Source organism: Ochotona curzoniae, unplaced genomic scaffold, assembly GCF_017591425.1.
Source record: "Ochotona curzoniae isolate NIBS_2020 unplaced genomic scaffold, NIBS_Ocur_1.0 scaffold_4505, whole genome shotgun sequence".
Lineage (NCBI taxonomy): Eukaryota > Metazoa > Chordata > Mammalia > Lagomorpha > Ochotonidae > Ochotona > Ochotona curzoniae.
The window spans coordinates 29,264,190-29,283,098 of NW_024467118.1; the positions used below are offsets into that span (position 1 = coordinate 29,264,190).

Genomic DNA, 18,909 nt, shown 5'->3' on the forward strand with positions numbered 1-18,909 from the left:
CATCTACTACCAGGTGTTCTGCTGGGAAGGGTAAACCCTGGCAGGATACAGGCGTGGAGCTGGCTATATTCCTGCCACAGAATATATATTTCATTTGTATCTCTGCCAGTGCCAAATGGCATTGAATTTATTAAATGTAATCTTTTTTTGCTTACTCGCAAGTAGAAATGTTTATATAGGTATATTAGCTGTTCGCATTCCTTTTTGTGATCTTGTGTTTCTTCAAATCATTTGCCTTTTTCTCTTGATTTTTTGACCTTATTGATATATAAAATTTGGTAAATTTTTAATAAATGAATGTTAGCTTTTGGGGGACAAGAGCTGTGACACAGTGAGTTAAGCTATTACTTGAGGTACCCACACCCCGTACTGTTGCCTGTCCTGCTAATGTGCAGCCTAGGAAACAGCAGATGGCAGCTCAAGTCTCTGTCATCCATGCGGAGACCCTGATGGAGTCCTTGGCTCCTGGCTTCAGCCTGGCTCAACCTTGGCAGCTGTGGCCCTTAGGAGAGTAAACCAGCAGATGAAAAGTCTCTTTATATCACTCTCTCCAAAAAAGTCAAATAAATAATTAAATATGGGGGCCTGGAACGGTGGCCTAGCGGCTAAAGTCCTAACCTTGAAAGCGCCAGGATCCTATATGGGTGCCGGTTCTAATCCCAGCAGCTCCACCTCCCATCCAGCTCCCTGCTTGTGGCCTGGGAAAGCAGCTGAGGACGGCCCAAAGCCTTGGGACCCTGTACCGACGTGGGAGACTTAGAGGAAATTCCTAGCTCCTGGCTTCAGATGGGCACAGCACCGGCTGTTGTGGTCACTTGGGGAGGGAAGATCTTCCTCTTTGTCTCTCCTCCTCCTCTCTGTATGTCTGACTTTGCAATTAAAAAAAAGTTAAATATGAACTTTTAGCTATGAATATTTCTCTCATTTTGTTTCTACTGAACTTCTGAACTATGACTTTTTCTCTTATTTGCTTAGAAGGCTATTCCTGGCCCAAGGGTTAAGTCCTTGCCAGTGAGTTCCTCAGCGTTTTAGTTGCACTGTTGTTATAGACAGCCAGTCCTTTCTGCTACCTGGAATCGGTCCTGATGTTGGCTGTGCGACAAGGCTCTCCTCTGAGTTTTGGTGCAGAGTTAACACCCATTCCAAGGAGCGGACAGTTGTCTCTCCCTTCTGCGCCTTCTCTCCCCTCTGGGTGGGCCACAGCTTCCTTGGTGGTGGCAAAAGTAAATGGAAGACCAGCAAGAGGGCACAAGAGGGCACAGCACCCCAGCTGCTCCCCAGAGTCTCCATGGCCCCTGGGGGCTGATTCCCTTAGCGACTCTTCTCCCAGGGTTTTCTCTCCCAGAGTGGAAGAAACCAGAAAGAAGGGTGGGGCAGAACCCTGGGTGACTTCTATAGCAGCTAGAGCAGCTTTGGGGTGATCCTGCTGCATCACAGCCCCCACCCTCTTTTTTTTTTTTTTTTTTTTTTTGCTTTCCACTTAGTTCACAAATTGCGTTTCAAGACAAGGGAGAGAGATAGGAGAATGGGTTGCTGTGCCCCTAACGACTGCTTGTTTAATTCAATTGTGGATCTTAATCTCCTTAACACGGGGAGGCATCCTGGGGCCAGTGGGTGTGATGCCTGCACAGCTGGCCTCCCGCTGGCTGCCCCGCCATCCCCACTCTGCTTTCTGGCCTGCAAAGGCTCTGCTGAAACTCCTCCTCTGGTCTGTTTTCCCTGGGCGCATTCACTCCACGTTTCGGGAGCTTGTTTTGGGGCTTATTGCAGGACCTTTCTTCTCCCTCCAGGATCCTATCTCTATGTGAAGACGCAGGTTACTTCTTTTCACAACTGCACCATTTCCCAGAGAGCCCTGTTGTGGACATTTTGACGTGCTGGCAGAGGCTCTGTCCTCCTGCACTTCAAACTCCCCTGGAGAAGGAATCGCCGATGCAAAGGTAATCGCAGCATGTGTGTCTTTGGTGAATTTGGTCTTACCTCTTACATTATCTGCCGTTTTCATGAGACATGAGGACAAATGGCAAACACGGAGCTCATCCCACCACTGGGCAACTCAAGAGTCTCAACATCCTTTCTCAGGATAAGGACAGGTGCCCCAGAAGGAAAAGCCACTCCATCTCGGCTGTACTCGGGAGCAACCCCTAAACACTGTTGGCTTTAGCCTGGAAATTGTGACCTTGGCTTTCTCAGCGGCACACCCTGTGGGGCTGGTCTCTCCCGGAGGGCTGCAGGAACCACCTTGTTTTTTGGCTTCTATATGCACCTGCTGACATGAAGTTGTTGGATTTGCCTTTCTGAGAACTATGTATATGAGTTGTTTGGGGATAACGCTGTCTAAGCAAGGGAATCCCACCGCTTTATTTCTTGTCATTCCTTTCATCCTAAAGCCAGGACTTTACCCAGAACACTCCACAAATCTCCCTGGCTACAGACAATAACTCCACCTGCCAATAACTTCCAAACACAACACTTCCCCCCCAACCCCCCGGAGGTTTTTCTAATCTCTCCGATATTACGGTGCGGCTTGAGCGGCTGAGGCTCCCATGTGTCTCACCTTCCTCTTTTGTCTAAAATAAAACTTGCCAAAAGGAAATCACGTACAGGCGATTGGCATCATCTCTGCCTGCCACACCAATCCTCCTCCCCCCAGCCTCTGGGTTATCAGGATTTTTCTGCTTTAAGACTCAGTGTGACAACTGCTTGCAAATTCAAGCCATATTCAAGGTCTCGCTCCCCTGGCTTCGCGGTGAGACAGGTCCCTGATTCCTGGCTTGGAAGGCACGGTCGGGCGCCCGCTAGGCAGGCGTCTCCCTCCCTCCTTTGCCACTCCCGCCCACTTGCTGCGCCTGGGCCTCTGGATTGCATTATAAAAAAGGCACAGCCCTACGGCCAACTTGATCGGCAGCCAGGCGTGGGCTTCTCTCCCTGTGTCTTTGTCAGGTCTTTGTTCCGCCTCTGGCTACCCTGGAGCAGAACCACTTACTGGTGATTAAAAGGCGGGGGCAGCGCGGCGGGGCGGGGCCTGCGGGGCTCGGGTACCACGAGGTAGGGAGTGCGAGCCAGCTGCAGCGCTGACCCCGGAGAGCAGCAGCATCCTGCCCGACGCCGCCACCCGGGCCTGACCCCCGAGCCCCGCGGGGTGGCTGCCGGCTGCCGGGCCAGTGCACCCCGCAGCACCGAGCGAGGAGCGTGCCGGGAGCCTCAGGACAGCGCCATGGACGGCACGGACAACGCCACTGTGCTCTGGGCGCCGTCCTCCCTGCTGCCGGACAATTATACGCTGTCGCCCAACGCCAGCAGCCCTGGCCCCGGCACGGACTTCTCCCTGGCTCCCGCCTCCACCCCGGGGCTCAGTCTCGGGCCGGGATCCAGCTTCAGTGCCGGCCCGACCCCAACCCCGCAGCCCACGACGACGACAGCGGCGGCGGTGGCGACTGGGGGCCAGGGTTCATCCCCGTTCCCGCGGCCCTGGGTACCCCACGAGCCCCCGTTCTGGGACACGCCGCTGAGCCACGGGCTGAATGTGCTGGTGGGTGCCGCGCTATGCATCACCATGCTGGGCCTGGGCTGCACTGTGGACGTGAACCACTTCGGGACGCACCTCCGCCGGCCCGTGGGTGCGCTGCTGGCTGCGCTCTGCCAGTTCGGCTTCCTACCGCTGCTTGCCTTCCTGCTGGCCTTGGCCTTCAAGCTGGATGAGGTGGCTGCCGTGGCCGTGCTCCTATGCGGCTGCTGTCCTGGAGGCAACCTCTCCAACCTCATGTCTCTTCTGGTAGACGGCGACATGAACCTCAGGTACGGTCTTTGCGTCCTGGCGGCGGCTTTCTCCCTCTCGTCGTCGCCTGGCCACGATTGCAGTGTGAGGTGGGGACCCCAGAACTCCGGGTGGGAGGAAGGAGGGCAAGGGCGGCAAACCGGAGAGGCAGAGAGGCTGGTCAGCCCGGGTCTTCAGCCACTGGGAGGACAAGCGAGCAGGGGCTGGGGGTCTGGTGCAGGGACTCGCAGGAAATGTCAAAGGTGAGGTCTGGGCTGGGGTTCCCCAAGAAGAAAGCCAAATCTAGTGAGCGCACAGGCACTGCCAGGTGCTACAGAGGATGAAGAGGCTGGTCCGGATTGTGTAAATTCAGTCTGCTTCTAAACCCAGGGCAGCAGGCCAAGACTGTTTTCCATCAACCTTGGATGTGCAGGGTCTTCCGGTGCTCTGCAGGCCTGGAACCAACTCCTCTTATCCCCCAGGGACCTGCAGTGTTCCCCGTAGCTGCAGGGAAAGGGGAGTTCTGCTCCCACGCGCTGAGCCCCTTCCGATGTCTGTCCCCCTCCTTTTCTCGCAGCATCATCATGACCATCTCCTCCACGCTGCTGGCCCTGGTCCTGATGCCCCTATGCCTGTGGATCTACAGTCGCGCTTGGATCAACACGCCGCTGGTGCAGCTGCTCCCCTTGGGCGCCGTGACCTTGACCCTTTGTAGCACTCTCATCCCCATCGGTCTGGGTGTCTTCATTCGCTATCGATACAATCGCGTGGCCGACTACATCGTCAAGGTGAGCTCCCCCGCACCCCCGCCGGCCCTGCCCTGCGCCAGCCACCTGCGTGCTTCTGCGCTCTGACGCCGACCCAGGGCTCAGGGCTCGGAGATGGGGAAGGAATGGAGGGTACTGGCAAGAGATGAACTTCTCAAGGTAACTTCCGTCTCTTGGAATTCCTATAATGGCAGCTTGACTAGAGCTTTATTTCCACCATTTGAGACAACTACGTAATTAAAGACTGGCTCCTAGAGCTCCATCCATGGAGACAAACAGGCGGTGGCGTGGGAGATAACGGTGCCTTTAAGGCACAACACTGACAAACTCAAAACCAACGAGAATCTATTTTTTCCAAAGTGAGGCTAATTTTGAGACACTCTGCAAGAGTTTCCCTTAAAAAAAAAAAAGAAGAAGTTACTATTAAGACTAAAAGCATTTTCCCTTTTAAGAAAAAGTTTATGCCATTAAGACTAAAGGCATTTAACTGAAAATTTACATTGTAGCAAGAATACACAAGATCTAGGCTTTAAGCTCTCCAAATTGGAGCCTGTAGATATATTGCCATGATTAAATGTGCGCATCTTATTTCTCCTTTCCCACTGGAGCATTTTGCAGTTTCTGAAGCTTTGAAACAGGAAGGGATTTCATTGACTTATTATTTAACTCAGTATTTCCAACACTGCGTTCTTTTTTAAAAGAATGCTTTTGTTTCAGTTAGAAATTTTCCAGTAGTTGATTGGAGAAAAAAAAAGCTTGTGTAAGTTAAGCTCTCCTTGAAAATTCAAAGATAGTAAAAAAGTGAAACATGAACAAGACTTTCATTTTAGAAAGTCCGTAACAGACATGACTAATTACTGTAATATGTTCAAGCACATTCCCCTGGCTAAATGAAAAGAGAAATACCCATTGTGAAATTTATTATCTATATTTAGGACATATAATCTGTGTTTTATTTATATTAATTTTTAAACTAATCTCATGATAAAGAGGAACCAAGTTTTATTAATGTAAGAATTTCTATGCATTCAACCTTGAGCTAAAGAAATCCTTGATACATGTAATACACATGTTTATTTGAATAACATATGTAAATATGCACTATTTATACATATTATATACAACCAATAATTTTGAAACAGATTCAGAACATATTGAGCATAATATTAAGGTGCTGTCAATGTGATGTCACTTAGTGTAAATAACACAGGAATTAAAGGAGAAAGCCAACCAAATGAATTATTTGCCTGCTAAAAAGAGAAGAAATATGTTTAAATTACAGAAAATAGGATCAGCTATCTTTGAATTTAAGGTGAACTTATCTCTAAAGCACAATAATTTACGTAAGTGTTACAAGTTGCATACACTTTAAAATGAGCATTCAGAGGCAATCTCCAAACAATGGAAGGTATTACTGTCACCAGAAGACTCAGATTTCCTGTTCAATTTATCAGTGTGATGCAATATTACACTTACAATGCTTTGATTTGTGATCATCTGGTTTCTGCCAACGAAGTGTTTGCAGAACTGCACCTTGAACTTAGCACAGCATCCTTCAGAGTGGACATCAGAGACTGCCTGTTATTTAAGCAAGAGTCTAACGGACTCCTTGGAGGCCAATGTCACAGCCAGCCTGTCCTCCCTTCCTCCAGGAGCGAGGCACCTTAGGGGTGCTCTGTCTCTATCCTTCTCTCCCTTTCTACCTGCATTTTCAAAGTTTACCTACCAGTCCCAAGGAGAAATGGCACAGGGATTGGTACCTTTCCTCCACACTATTGATAGCCTGCTTTGTTTCATTGAGTAAAATGTGACAGTGGAACATCAAGATGACACATTTTATCGAGTCAGTTGGCACTCAGTCTGTGAGAGTCGTTTCTAAGCACTTACAGGTGAAAGAGTCCTCACAAACAGAAGTAGTGTGATGCCAGACCACAGTAAACCCTTCACATCTTAACCGTTTTTCTCTGATGTAATCTAAGAGTTGGTCTTTGTTTCTATTCCCGTAATAATCCTCCATGGTATAAAGCATTTTGAAGGCTTACAACCCCATGCTGAGTTCCTTTGCTGTTAATGGCAGGAAACACCCAGCTCGCCCAGCGACCTGTCCTGCTTATCAGACCGCAGCTAGGATTCCCAACTCCACGCTGTCTGCATTGTTTGTAAGAAGTATGGTGGTCACAGATCAAACACTTGTTCAGGACATTCAAAGCCCCAACACCAAGATCCATGCTGGGGACTGAAGTCCTGGGGACATGCCGTCTGCAGGGTAGGGTGGCTTCTCTTCCAGTGGCACTGTTGAGGGACTGTTGGTCCCAAGGAATAGGCTGGGCTGTGTGACTCCTGGGAGGTCCTGTCTAGATCACCTGACAAGGCCAAGGCTCCAGGCCAGAAGAGCTGTCCAACACAGATGCCTCAGGAGGGACCCCCGCCCAGCCTGCATCACAGAGGATGGGGAGACCAGCTGAGGCGCTTCTTCCAGGAAAGCTCTAGATTTGGGGGCAGGATTCTCCTCCGGCCATCTCGTTGCTACTGACGTGCGTGTCCCTTCTCCTTTGCCAGGTGTCCCTGTGGTCTCTGCTCGTGACGCTGGTGGTCCTCTTCATACTGACGGGTACCATGTTGGGACCGGAACTGCTGGCTAGCATTCCTGCGGCTGTGTATGTGGTAGCTATCTTCATGCCCTTGGCAGGCTATGCCTCGGGCTACGGCTTAGCCGCGCTCTTCCGCCTTCCTCCCAACTGTAAGCGGACGGTGTGTCTGGAGACGGGCAGTCAGAACGTGCAGCTGTGCACGGCCATCCTGAAGCTGGCCTTCCCACCGCGCCTCATCGGCAGCATGTACATGTTCCCGCTGCTCTATGCCCTATTCCAGTCGGCCGAGGCGGGCGTTCTGATCCTCATCTATAAGATGTATGGGAGTGAAATACTGCACAAACGAGAGCCTCTGGACGAAGATGAAGACACAGATGTTTCGTATAAGAAGCTAAAAGAAGAAGAAATGGCCGACACCTCGTACGGCACAGTGAAGACGGAGAACTTGATCATGATGGAGACTACCCAGACTTCCCTCTGAGCCCGCATTCTACACTCCATGCTTGTGGCCTGTGGTAGCGCATATGTTTACATACACGATAACAGCTGGATCACATTATTGTCTGTGTAACAATTAGGATCTTCCTATGGTGTGGCTTCAACAAGTGTTTCCACCAATTCCAAATCCAACTTGGTAATATCGTTTGCACCTGGGACAGCTCCAGCCAAGCCTGACTTCAGTAAATGTGCCGTTGGTTTGCACCCTGACCGTTTTCTACGACTGTAGAAGGCACTAGAAAACAGCCTGGGACCCGTGGACTCTGCCTGCACGATCTTCCATGAGTGGAAAACAAGCTGCCTTGTAAAGTTGTAGAGTATTGCGTCTGATGTAATTGTTGTAAAAAAAAAAAGTGTGCTTGCTCAACTGATAAATAGCCGATAACGTTGCATTTCGAGCTGTATTCCAAAAAAAAAAAAAAAAGAAAGAAAATTTCAAACAAGCCAATGAAACAATGAAATACAGTATTTTATTGTTAAACCGTGTCAAATGGAAGACTGTTTCATGAATGTGTTTGATATCTGGTATCCACCGGTACAGAGTCGCGCTGCTTTTTTGCGCCCGGGCGTGGGGGCAATTTTCTTAACAGTGCCTCTTCTACATTTGTGTGGGAATATTTCAGATCTGGTTACTTTTGGAGGTGTGGCTTGTAGCTCTGTTCTCTGTTTCCACGAATAGCAAAACCTAGCCCCCGCCCTGGCCACTACGGAGAGGGAGGACCCTTGCTCCGGGAGAGCGGGCTCCAGAGGGGCGCAGCGGCCCTTGGCCTTCTGCTCCTGAGCCGGGGGCCCCTGGGCCGCCCGGCCACCTGCAGCTCCGCGGCGGGCGGCGCGCAGCACCACCTGGTTCTGCAATCAGGCGGTAATGGGATCGAGCTGGGAGCCTCCGCCCCGACGCCTTTGACCGCGGACAAATAAGCCCTCTTTCCGGATCGGCCGAGGGTAACGGTGCCAGGCTTCGGGGGTGCAGAGTTTCCGCAATGCGGCAAGTCAGCGAGGGGTTCCTCGGCGGGGACGCGAGCCCAGCCGGCAGCGGTGGCACCGGCGTCGACCCCCTGGCCCGGCAGCCCCCGCAGCCCGGGCGGGGCGGCCCGCCTATTTAGGGCGCGGCCGGCGGCGAAGCGGCTGAGGCTGCGTTTATGGCTGCGCTGGGGGACGAGGTGCTGGATGCTCACATGTATCCGGCCGCCTGCGCCCCTTACTCGTACCCGTACCCCTACCCGCCCGCCCCCAAGGGCAAGGGCGCTGCTGCGCGAGAGGCTTGGCGGCCCCGCGGCGGAGGCTACCCTCCCGCCGCCCCCGCCTCGTCGTCCTTCCCGGGCTACGGGCAGCTCACCGCCGCCGAGTACTTCGAGAACTACCAGCGAGCGCAACTCATGGCCCTGCTGTCTCAGATGAGCCCGGGCCTGGGCCCGCCGCCCCGCAGGCCCAGCAGCCGCGACGTGGCGGTGCAAGTGAACCCGCGCCGCGACGCCTCGGTGCAGTGCTCGCTGGGGCGGCGCACGTTGGCGCGCCGGGCGCGCGACCCCGGGTCCCCGGCCTCCCCGCAGCCGGCCCGCCGGGCGCCCGAGACGGCCAGCTCCCCGCGGCCGGTGCGCTTCCCGCGCACCGTCGCCGTGTACTCGTCCGTGGTCTCCCGCCGCCTCGCCGCCTTCCTGGAGGAGGCTGAGGCGGCGGTGGACGGCGAGCAGAGGCCCGGGGCGCGGGAGGGAGAGCGTGGGCCGCCGGCCGCCAGGCCCCCGCAGGGCCCCGAGGAGGGCGAGGCGTCGGCGCCGGAGCAGTCTCGGTCTCCTGGGTCGGACGAGGAGGTGGAGGAGGGAGAACCAGAGGAGGAGAAGGAGGAGGCCCAGGCCGCGCTGCGGGCGAGCTGGGAGCAACCCGCCGACCGGGACCCGCCCAGGCTGCCGCCGCGGGAGACCCGGGCAGGGGAGGCCGTTCCGAGCAGCGCCGAGGAGCAGCATCTGGCGGCCCAATCCGACGGCGGCGACCGAGGCGACACGACGATGGGCACTCGCGAGGAGCCGGGCAAGGAGCGCCTGCGCTTCCAGGTGAGAGGCTGCCGGGCTAGCCAGCCGGCTCAGGGCGGAGAGGCTGCGGGGTCCTCCCGACCCTTCCACGGTGGCCGCATCCCCCTGCAGGCCGAGCTGGGCCTGGTGCCGACCCCGCGCGGTGGCCAGGACGCCCCGCCTGGTGCCTGTTTTTCTGAGTCTGTTTACCTTGTAACTAATGCCCCGATGGAGGGCACTATGTCCCAGGGCATCAGGTCAGAGAGCAGGTTTCCGGGGTGCCACTATAAAAATTCCTGGGGTTCCTAGCAGCGCTCCCCTAACAGACTTTTGCTGGGAGCTCCCTGAGGGCTTCCTGGAGGAAGCGGTGCTTTTTAAGAAAGCATCCCAGCTCAGAAACCTCAAGCCTGCTAAAGTCTCTGTGCCGCCTGAGACGGAAGGGGGAATGCAGAGCAGCTGGAACCCAACGGGGAGTGGGGAAAAGTGACCAGTGGCTTTTCTGGTGGACAGCTGGGAAGGGGGAGTGGGGGAAATGACTCAGCCCCAGGCTGGGGGTGTCCACACCCCAGGTAATTCTGAGCCTCCCTCAAGCCTGCTCACCTGTGAAGGTGAGGGAGTTCTCTAGTGCCAAAGACCCTCAAGGCTGGAGACCCACGCACAGCTGGCTACTCCCGGGAGGGAGGAGGGGCACGGGAGCACCAGGTCCTCCTGCTTTAGGTTGTACTGACCACCTGCTGGCCTTGCCATTGGTGAACCCGACCTTGAGGGGAACAGCGGAAGGTGTCCTGGGCTAGGAGAGGCCGAGATCTCCCCAGGGACCACTCAGGCTCCACGAAGACCTGTGGATGTTTGCCTTGTCCCTGCCTGTGTTGGGGAGGGAGGATCAACTGTCCAGCTGTCACAGCCTCCTGCGCCCGGGGAACTGAGCATTCTGGGTACTGCTGGGTCTTGCCTGTTTACTTGGTTACACCATGCGCTTCCTTGATAGGCCTGTTGAAGTGGACCCCACCTGACACCGCTCTCTTGCAGGGCCTGGAAGGGGTTGGCAGCTTCTCACAGTTTCTGTCGAGAGTTCAGGGGTCTTGTGGGTAATCTGTGGGATTGTGTTCAGTTCTTAGAACAGAAATACGGTTATTACCACTGCAAGGACTGTAACATCCGGTGGGAGAGTGCCTACGTGTGGTGTGTCCAGGGCACCAACAAGGTAAGCCAGCCCACGGAACTGGCATCGCCTTGCCCAAAGCGTCCAGAGGCCTTTTGCTCTTGGTGAATCTTTTTTTTCTGGCCACAGGTTTACTTCAAACAGTTTTGCAGAACATGTCAGAAGTCTTATAATCCTTACCGCGTGGAGGACATCACGTGCCAGGTAACACGGGGCGGTTTTGTGTTTGGCCTCAGGGTGGAAATGCAGGGTGGGTGTATTTAAGAAGCCAGGTGCTCGGTGACCTAGCGTTTTGATTGCTTCTTGCTTAGCAGTTGTAGAACTAACATAAACCAGGACCTCCATGCCAGCTTCTTGCTGCCCCTGCCTGCCTTGGGCATGGCAACATCTTCTTAAATGGTGACCTCTGTTGCAGAATGGAAGGATGCCAGCTTCCCTGCTGCGCAGTCTAATGTCAAAAACAAAACTGAAAAGTGTAGCAGTTCTTTACTGCTGTGAGGCAGTGAAGGTTGGGTGTTTTCAACGAGTGTGTCGCACAGAGGCCTGTGGGGAAGCGGTGCTGTTTGCTGGGGGCATAGGGTGTGAAGTCCCAACCTTGCCCAACAGTTCACAGAGGAATAGTTGGCTTAGCACTCAAGCCGGGCTGTCTGGCTTTGTGAAGTTCATTCAGGACCTGCTGCTTGCTTGCTTGGTCGCTTGCTGTTAGCCAGGCGCTGTGCTGAGGCTGAGAAAAGCAGGGACCAAGTGACCACACAACTAGTGGAGCCTCATCCGCCCTTTGAAGGGGCCTGACCGAGGCACTTGTCCCAAATTGGATATTTGGTGGTATTAACTCTTCATGGTGGGTAGAGAGAAACTCGGTGGGAAAACCACGGAGGGCCGCCTCGATCACTGCTCTGCCCCTGGCTTCGTTGTGAAGTTCATTTCTACTTGTTTTCCTTTTGTACTCTAAGGGGGTGTGGGGATGAGCACTTACCAGGTTGTTTGAAAAGAAAAGCTCACCATTTGGAACGGGGTCCGATGCACATAGCCCCATTCTAGCACAAGTAGCACCCTCAGTCCCTAACCCTGTGGTTGCGGGGCAGGGGTGCAGGTAATCCAGTGTGCACAAGACCTTGACCAAGAGTACACACGTGGTTGGCCCAGACTAGGACTTGCCAGTGGTTGTCTGTCCATGCTGCTTCTCACTTGGACTTTTTCAGAGTTGTAAACGCACTAGATGCTCCTGCCCAGTGAAGGTCCGCCACGTGGACCCTAAGCGGCCCCATCGGCAAGATCTGTGTGGGCGATGCAAAGGCAAGCGCCTGTCCTGCGACAGCACGTTCAGCTTCAAGTACATCATCTGAGCAGATGCAGAGGAGGGCCTGGCCGCCAAGCAGCCCTGGGAGCTGCGCCCCAGCCCCTTCTCCCACAACACTCCTGAGAGGCAGTGTGTGTTGACAGAACCTCAGAATAAAGGTATTGCAGAGCAATCCGCAAGCTGCAAAGAGTCCCACATCTTCCAAATAAAGTTCGGGAGGGCTGGTCTTGGGTCACAGAGGGGCTGGCCTGCCCCTCTAACATTGGTTGACCTATCCTGGGCCAGCCTCTGAGCTAGTTTTCAGCTCTCTGAGAAAGTCAACAGACCTGTAGGCTTGAGGTTCATGAAGGTACCACAAAATATTTGTGGAAAAATAGAATCGAGCTCTGGGCATAGGTTAGTGTTGCAGTGGGTTGAGCCGTTGCCTGTGATGCCAGCAGCCGCGTCAGCACCTGTGTGCGTTCTGGCAGCCCTGCTTCTGATCCAGCTCACTGCTAATGCCTGAAGCAGCAGAGGATGACCTAAGTGCTTGGGCCCCTGGCTGTTACAGCCATTAGGGGAGTGAACCAGCAGATGGAAAATCGGTATCTTTCTTTGTATTCTCTCCCTTTTAAAGATACCTGTTAGAATTCCCAACCACCCATGCAAGAACAAATCAGCCAAGTATAGAAAAAATATAGATGGTCTTTATTCAAAGAAACTCTGTCCACAGGCTTTTCTTCCCCAGGTAGTGGACAGATAGACGTGAGGAAGGGAGCTACAGAGGAACAGGAAAAGGCGAGGAAAGAAGTACAGGTTTTTTTTTAAATTTTAAGATTTATTTTTATTATTTTTATTGGAAAGGCGGATATACAGAGAGGAAGATCTTCCATCTGATGATTCACTCCCCAAGTGTGCGCAACGGCCGATGCTATGCCGATCCGAAGCCAGGAGCCTCTTCCGGGTCTCCCACGCGGGTGCAGGGTCCCAGTGCCTGGGCCGTCCTCGACTGCTTTCCTGGGCCACAGGCAGGGAGCTGGATGGGAAGAGGGGCTGCCGGCGTTAGAATCGGTGCCCATATGGGATCCCGGGCATGCAAGGCGAGGACCTTAACCACTGTGCCACCGTGCCGGGCCCAGTACAGGGGTTTTTAAGCCCCTCTTGACAGGGAAGCTGAAGTGGGTGTCATTCGGGTCCTTAGTTGGTGGATGTTGGGCTGTGTCTGTCAGTGGGGCAGCAGTGGCTCCACTGCCTTGGGGATGCTCTGGGCTTCGGTTGTCCTTCCTGGGTTCTAGTCTGAGGTCAGAGTGATTTACAGGAGGTGGCAGAGCTTGCTTTGAACCCTGTATCCATGGTAACCATAATACCTTTTAAAAAAACTTTAGGAGCGAAATATGAAGTGTTAAATTTTTCTATAACCTTTTTGAAGATCTCTGGCATGTATGTATGTAAAAAATTTTCCCTGCCCAAGCAGTTTTGAAGTCCCATGAGTTTTGAAGTCCCAGGTAGATCTGTAGGGCTGACACTTTAACAAGGAAGGCATGGACTGAGCAGAAAGCTCCTAGACATTCACCTAGCTGCCTTCTGGGGGTGGAGGCACAGTGTTCCTGGAGGTGTGGGGAGGCTGCTGAGGTGACCCAGGGAGGTGGTGAGTGGGTGGGAGCTGCAGGGCCCATGGGAAACCTGAGCCCAGTAAAACCACCATGGAAGGACAGGAGAGAAGGCTGGAGCGCTGTCCTAATGGCAGTCCTTCAGATGTGGGCAAGTGAGGCTTAGAGCTGGCTGGCCTATGGCAACCTAAGAGGCTGAATAACAACTTGAACTTCAGATGGTAACATACCTGACTCTCAAAACTTAGGCTCTGGGATTGTGGACAATTTCAAATTGAAGTCTGTCCTTTATTGACCTCACAGTTGTTACTCATTCTAACCACATCTGAGTAGCATCCCTAAATCATTGTCCTGGACACACCAAGTCTCCCTGGGGAAACTCCTGGGCGAGGAAGGTGCCAAGCCTGGTGCCATGGGTGTTTCCCATGAAATTGAAGGACAGATGGTTTCATGATCCAGGAATTCCAACTGACAGCTGCTATTTGTGCCTCCATGCAGTTACAAACCCTGCCATTCAAGCTAAGCCTTCACTTGCCTCTGGCAGCCTGCAAGTACCTGGGCCACCCTGGGGTCTCTGGGACTCCCTGTGTGAGGGGGGTTAGGGCCACCTGCCTCAAGACGGCCTGGTGGCGCTTGTCCCAGGGCAGAGTCTGAGGCCAACCTGCACTATCTTGGCTGAAGTGTTTGACAAGCGCCCCAGGCTTTGCTTATGAGATTCAGAACCACTGGTTCCAGCAGCCTTGTGCCCAGGACACAACACGAACGGGGCCTCTGCCCTCAAGGCCCTTCAGTAGAAGGTAGACGGCCACTTGCTGTGACCTAGGAGGAATGAAATAAAGGGAGTTGTGATGTAGGATCTAGAAGGTCCACTCCGCTAATAGCCTGGAGTAAGTAGGTGGGACCTGGAGGACAGGTAAGACCTGTCTTAAGTGTTGCCTGGCCAAGCTGCAGTTGGCATAAGACAGGAAGGAGGCAGATTCTAGGTTGAGGTGATGCCTATGATGGCCGAGTAGCAGAGAACGATTCGGGTGGCCACGGTGGTAGACTTCTCTGAAGATCACAGTGGTAGGCAAATTGAGTAGGGCCAGCCTGGGAGGACTTTCCAGGCCTTGTTCGGAAGGACTGGCTTGTACCTGGTCACCAGGAGAACCTACCATGAGGTCCTAAAGGTGTGGTGTGACTGGTGGGGCGACCGGTGCACCTTTACAAAGAATCGCTTTGCTAAACAGACTGTTGGCAGGGAAGGCGCCTTTGAGTCTACATCATATGGTGGGGACAGAAACACTGGGTGTGGGTGCAGGTGGCCTGTGCCTGTTCTAACATGTAGCTGTTGATTTGACTGGCGGCGGGGGCTGTGGGAGGGTGGATGGTGGTACAAGGCTGTGAGTTCATTTGCCTTCCCTGGTACATAGGTGGGACATGTGTGCTCAAAAGGTGCTTGCTGACCAAATAGAGACGGACAGGGGCCAGTAATGAGATGGCTGGCTGTTGTGGGTGGTTATTGCATCCTTTAATTGTGGCATTGTTTGTTGTAGACTTTGGGTAGCAGGCGCAAAGTTTAGTGTGGAAAAAAGTAAGATGCAGACTGTCTTACTCAGAGTCAGGGGCATTCAGGCATTGAACAAAGAGGCACAGCCACGGAGCAACAAGGAGGCAGGACCCAATGGGGTATGTGCACATGCATAATTCAAAACCCATAAATATGGTCTAATGTAGCCAGGGGCTGGGCGTCAAGGGGCAAGCCAGGAGTCAGCCAGGAGTTCTCCCTGGATCCTAGTTTCTAAGGTGACATGGGTTACTTCGAGAGTCAAAATGCTGTGCAATTAAAGCCATGTTGACTCTGTTTCTTTTTCCTTAGGCCAGACTGGGGCAGTGGCTGAGCAGTTCTCATTCTAGACCGCCAGGGGCACTCCTGTGGCTTTGGTGCGTCGTCTTCAGGGAAAGAAGCAACAAATCCTAAACTGAAGGTAGGCTGTGGGTTACACGATAGTGTTTCAGTGAAGAAAAAACTCCTCTTCCTTTGCTGTCATTTTACTACTTCAGGACAACCAATTTAGTGCCCAAAAGAAAAAGGCTGCATATAGCAAAAACTGGGGTCTATAGGGAACTGAGACAATACATCAGCCATTTGATGAACTGTAAGTGCAATTTTTGGATTCGGAGAAACGAGTCTAGGAAAGTCCAGGTACGACTGGCCCACCCTAGTGCACGCTGACCTTCTGCAGGTGTTTTCATTTTGTTTACACGGGTGACTAGATAAACCTGAATTTACCTATATGGATACCTGCAGGAAGCACCTTTGAGCAGTTTGAAAGGTCTGGTTTGGATAGTTGGTTTGATTTTAATTAGAATGAAGGTGACAGTTCGAAGTTTCTAAATGAGGCACACTATAATCATTGTTTTTAAGAATTCAACACAAGCCAACAGCTACAATGCTTTTTATTTTTAACAAAAAGGATGTAAGGAGGGTGAGAAAATAGGGGAGAGTAAGAGAAGATGTGAAGTGTGGTGTGTCTCCGGACACCATCCTTCCGTTCCTGCCCCAGACCCCAGAGTTATTAAATAATTTAAGGACACCATTTACAGTACCAGAACACCATCAAAATAATTTTTTTTTTTATCAGGGTCAAAAAAATACAGTGATTACGAATGTGCCGAGTCCAGTCGGGATTTTACAGGGAGCGTAACTGGTCGGCAGTCCAGCGGCGTGCACAGTGCCTCCCGCGAATGCACTTGAGCATAATTCCATTTCATTTCTACATTCTAAACCCTGGAACCCCAGAGCCCCGTTTAAAAGGAAAGTCACAGTGGATAAGAGATGCATATAAAAAATACAAGGTGTTCCTTCAAAGCAGAGGAGTTGGGGGACTACATTCATTTCTTTTACAAAACGCTATTTAAAAAAGGACAGAGAATCCAGTTCATGTTCTGCTGCAGACTTAGACAGTGGGTAAGAATATTGCATGTGTTGGTGGTCAGTCTTCAGGCTTGCTTTCGTCTTCCCCACAGCCCCAGGTTCCTTTCGGGTGAGACACGGGAGTCCTGAATCAACATGTAAAAAAATGCCTTTGCATCTCTTCTTGAATTCTGCAGGCACTGAGCCTGCAAGTCCTATATTCTACTGTCAAGGACCACAGTTTTTTTTCTTTCCTTAGCTTTGTACACCTATTCTTGTATAACAGTGCATGGCACAAATGTACAAGAAAATACTGATTTTAGTCTATACAGTTTCTATAATTATGGAGTAAAATATAAAATAAGTTAACTTTTTCTAGTGAAGAGCTGACGGGCAGCATACATCTTTATTTTACATTTTAAAGTCTCTGCAGGCATCTACTTTGGTTAGTAATCAACAATCGTGACGTAAGCACTGGTCAGAGAACTGAGCAGCATTCCAATAACGTTAACAGATATATTATTTCTTTTTGAAATACCGGGAAAGCCCAGTTTTAAAATATTATTAAAATGTTCTAACATTTACACACTAGTAAGAGTTAGAGCTAATAAAATAAAAATTTCTTCAAAAATAATCTTGCAGTGCTCTTTTAGGCATGCTCTGAGACGGTTATCACCAGACATCCACACCCTGAAAATATGACTATCACATATCCATACACCCCAACTCACACACACACGTAATTCCTTAGACAGACCCCACAACACAACACCACCCTAGACCCTCAGCCCCCACAGTGACAAAAAAAAATAAAAATAAAAATCAATGGTTTTTGCCAACAGGTCAGTGTGTGTGGACATCTCTCTGGATGTTCACGTGGGAGAGGCGCTGACCGCTGGAAACCCAGCAGCGTGGCAGGGCTTGGGCGCCAGCGAGCCGGCCTGCTTGCAGCCTTCCGTCCCCTGCTTCCCGATGTCTCGGTATGTAGAGGCCGTTATTGCAAATGTTCTTGGGATTCTCTTTCTTCAGAAGGTAATGTTGTTCGTATGCATCACTTTTAGCCCTTTTCTTTTCACGTAAGGTTCAATGAAAAAAATTCCTTCTCCACAGTTACTGCAGGAAGTTCTGGCAGCTCTTAAGGTTTTTTCCTCCCGTTCAGACCTTTGTTTTTCCTACAGCTTGATTTAGTACTATAACTGTAGATGCCGCCAAAAATAAAGGACTGATGAATCGCGAGGGTTCCTAAAAGGTGCTTGGCTAACGTTCCTCGTCATCTTCAGCTTTCTTTCCCCAGAGGCCTGAAGTTGCTCAGAAGCCAGTGCTCGCCATCCTGCCCCTGTGTGCTTTGGCCTGGGCTAGAAGCTGGTAGGACTGCACCACGCGGACAGACTCTCTGATTTCCAGGTTTAGTTCCATCAGTTTGTAGTTGGCTTCTGACAGGTCCAGGTTGGAGCCGATGATGGCAAAGCTTCCGGTCTGACCCAGCGTCTGGTGATGGAAATAAATGTGCAGCAGTGTCTGCACAGGGTCGTCTTCACAGCCGCCAAAGATGTCGTTGGGCCACAGGGATCTGAAATACAGAGCATGTGTGCGTGAGGGCGAGACGTGAGTCAGTATAAGACCACTGCATTTTAAGTGTACCGTCACAACAAAATTTCTAAGTAATCTAACATTTGAGCAAATCCATTACTCAGAGTTCCCTGTGAGTTAGAAGAGTCTAAAATTGGTGGTGGTGAAAAGCTCAGTGTTGGAGGTAGCAACAGTGAGCCCCAACACCGCGTCAGGAAGAGTCCGGCCAGCAAGCAGTCCCTGCCGAGTCCCTCTGTGTGTTACCTGAAAGCTTTGACTTGTGCCACAGCGGATATGAATTCCTTATTTTTCAGAGTTTCAATTAAAGAATGAATGGCAGTTTCTATGGTGGTCTGTGCCGCTTTGGAGATGTCAATTTCCTCGTGTTCCGATGCAGCCTCGGCGTCTTTGAGGATGCCTTCCAGCTGGGCAAGCGCCTCGGACATGTTGATGACCTGAAACAAGCACGCCATTATGGGACTGGTCTGTGTCCAGTGACAGAGCGAGCAGCTAAGTGGCCGTGAGGTACACCTAATGGCAGGGGCATTTTATCTTATTTAAAAATGTTAAAAAGTGGGCTGTTATTACAGTGTAGCAGGTAAAGCTACTGCCTATAGCACTGGCATCCCATATGGGTGTTGGTTTATGTCCTCCTGGCTGCTCTACTTCTGACCCAGCTTCTTAATGGTCTGGGAAAGCAGAAGATGGTCCAAGTGTTTGGGTGTGGGAGACCCAGTTCCTGGCTCTAGCCTGTTCCAGGGCTGGCCAGTGAGG

General features: G+C 51.9%; 3 protein-coding genes across 10 annotated transcripts in view; 2 read left to right on the forward strand and 1 right to left on the reverse strand.

Annotated features, from left to right (window-relative positions):
- Positions 1–3,217: 3,217 nt before the first annotated feature.
- SLC10A4 (solute carrier family 10 member 4) lies at positions 3,218–7,596 on the forward strand. The gene is made up of 3 exons (XM_040966414.1): positions 3,218–3,798; positions 4,335–4,545; positions 7,084–7,596. Exons 1-3 carry the CDS (start codon positions 3,218–3,220, stop codon positions 7,594–7,596), a joined length of 1,305 nt encoding a protein of 434 aa, XP_040822348.1.
- Positions 7,597–8,752: 1,156 nt separating this feature from the next.
- Positions 8,753–12,127, forward strand: ZAR1 (zygote arrest 1). Its single transcript, XM_040966382.1, has 5 exons — positions 8,753–9,535; positions 9,635–9,661; positions 10,731–10,823; positions 10,911–10,985; positions 11,984–12,127. The coding sequence occupies exons 1-5, from the start codon at positions 8,753–8,755 to the stop codon at positions 12,125–12,127; spliced, it is 1,122 nt and encodes a 373-aa protein (XP_040822316.1).
- Positions 12,128–16,094: 3,967 nt separating this feature from the next.
- FRYL (FRY like transcription coactivator) overlaps positions 16,095–18,909 on the reverse strand; it is a 229,735-nt gene continuing 226,920 nt past the window's right edge. For all 8 annotated transcript variants that reach the window (XM_040966429.1, XM_040966422.1, XM_040966427.1 and 5 more), the window contains 2 exons: positions 18,400–18,590; positions 16,095–18,136 (listed from right to left, as the gene is read on the reverse strand). In XM_040966429.1, the coding sequence (XP_040822363.1) occupies positions 17,875–18,136; positions 18,400–18,590 (453 nt within the window). In that variant the 3' untranslated portion in view covers positions 16,095–17,874. The remainder of the gene's footprint in view (positions 18,137–18,399; positions 18,591–18,909) is intronic.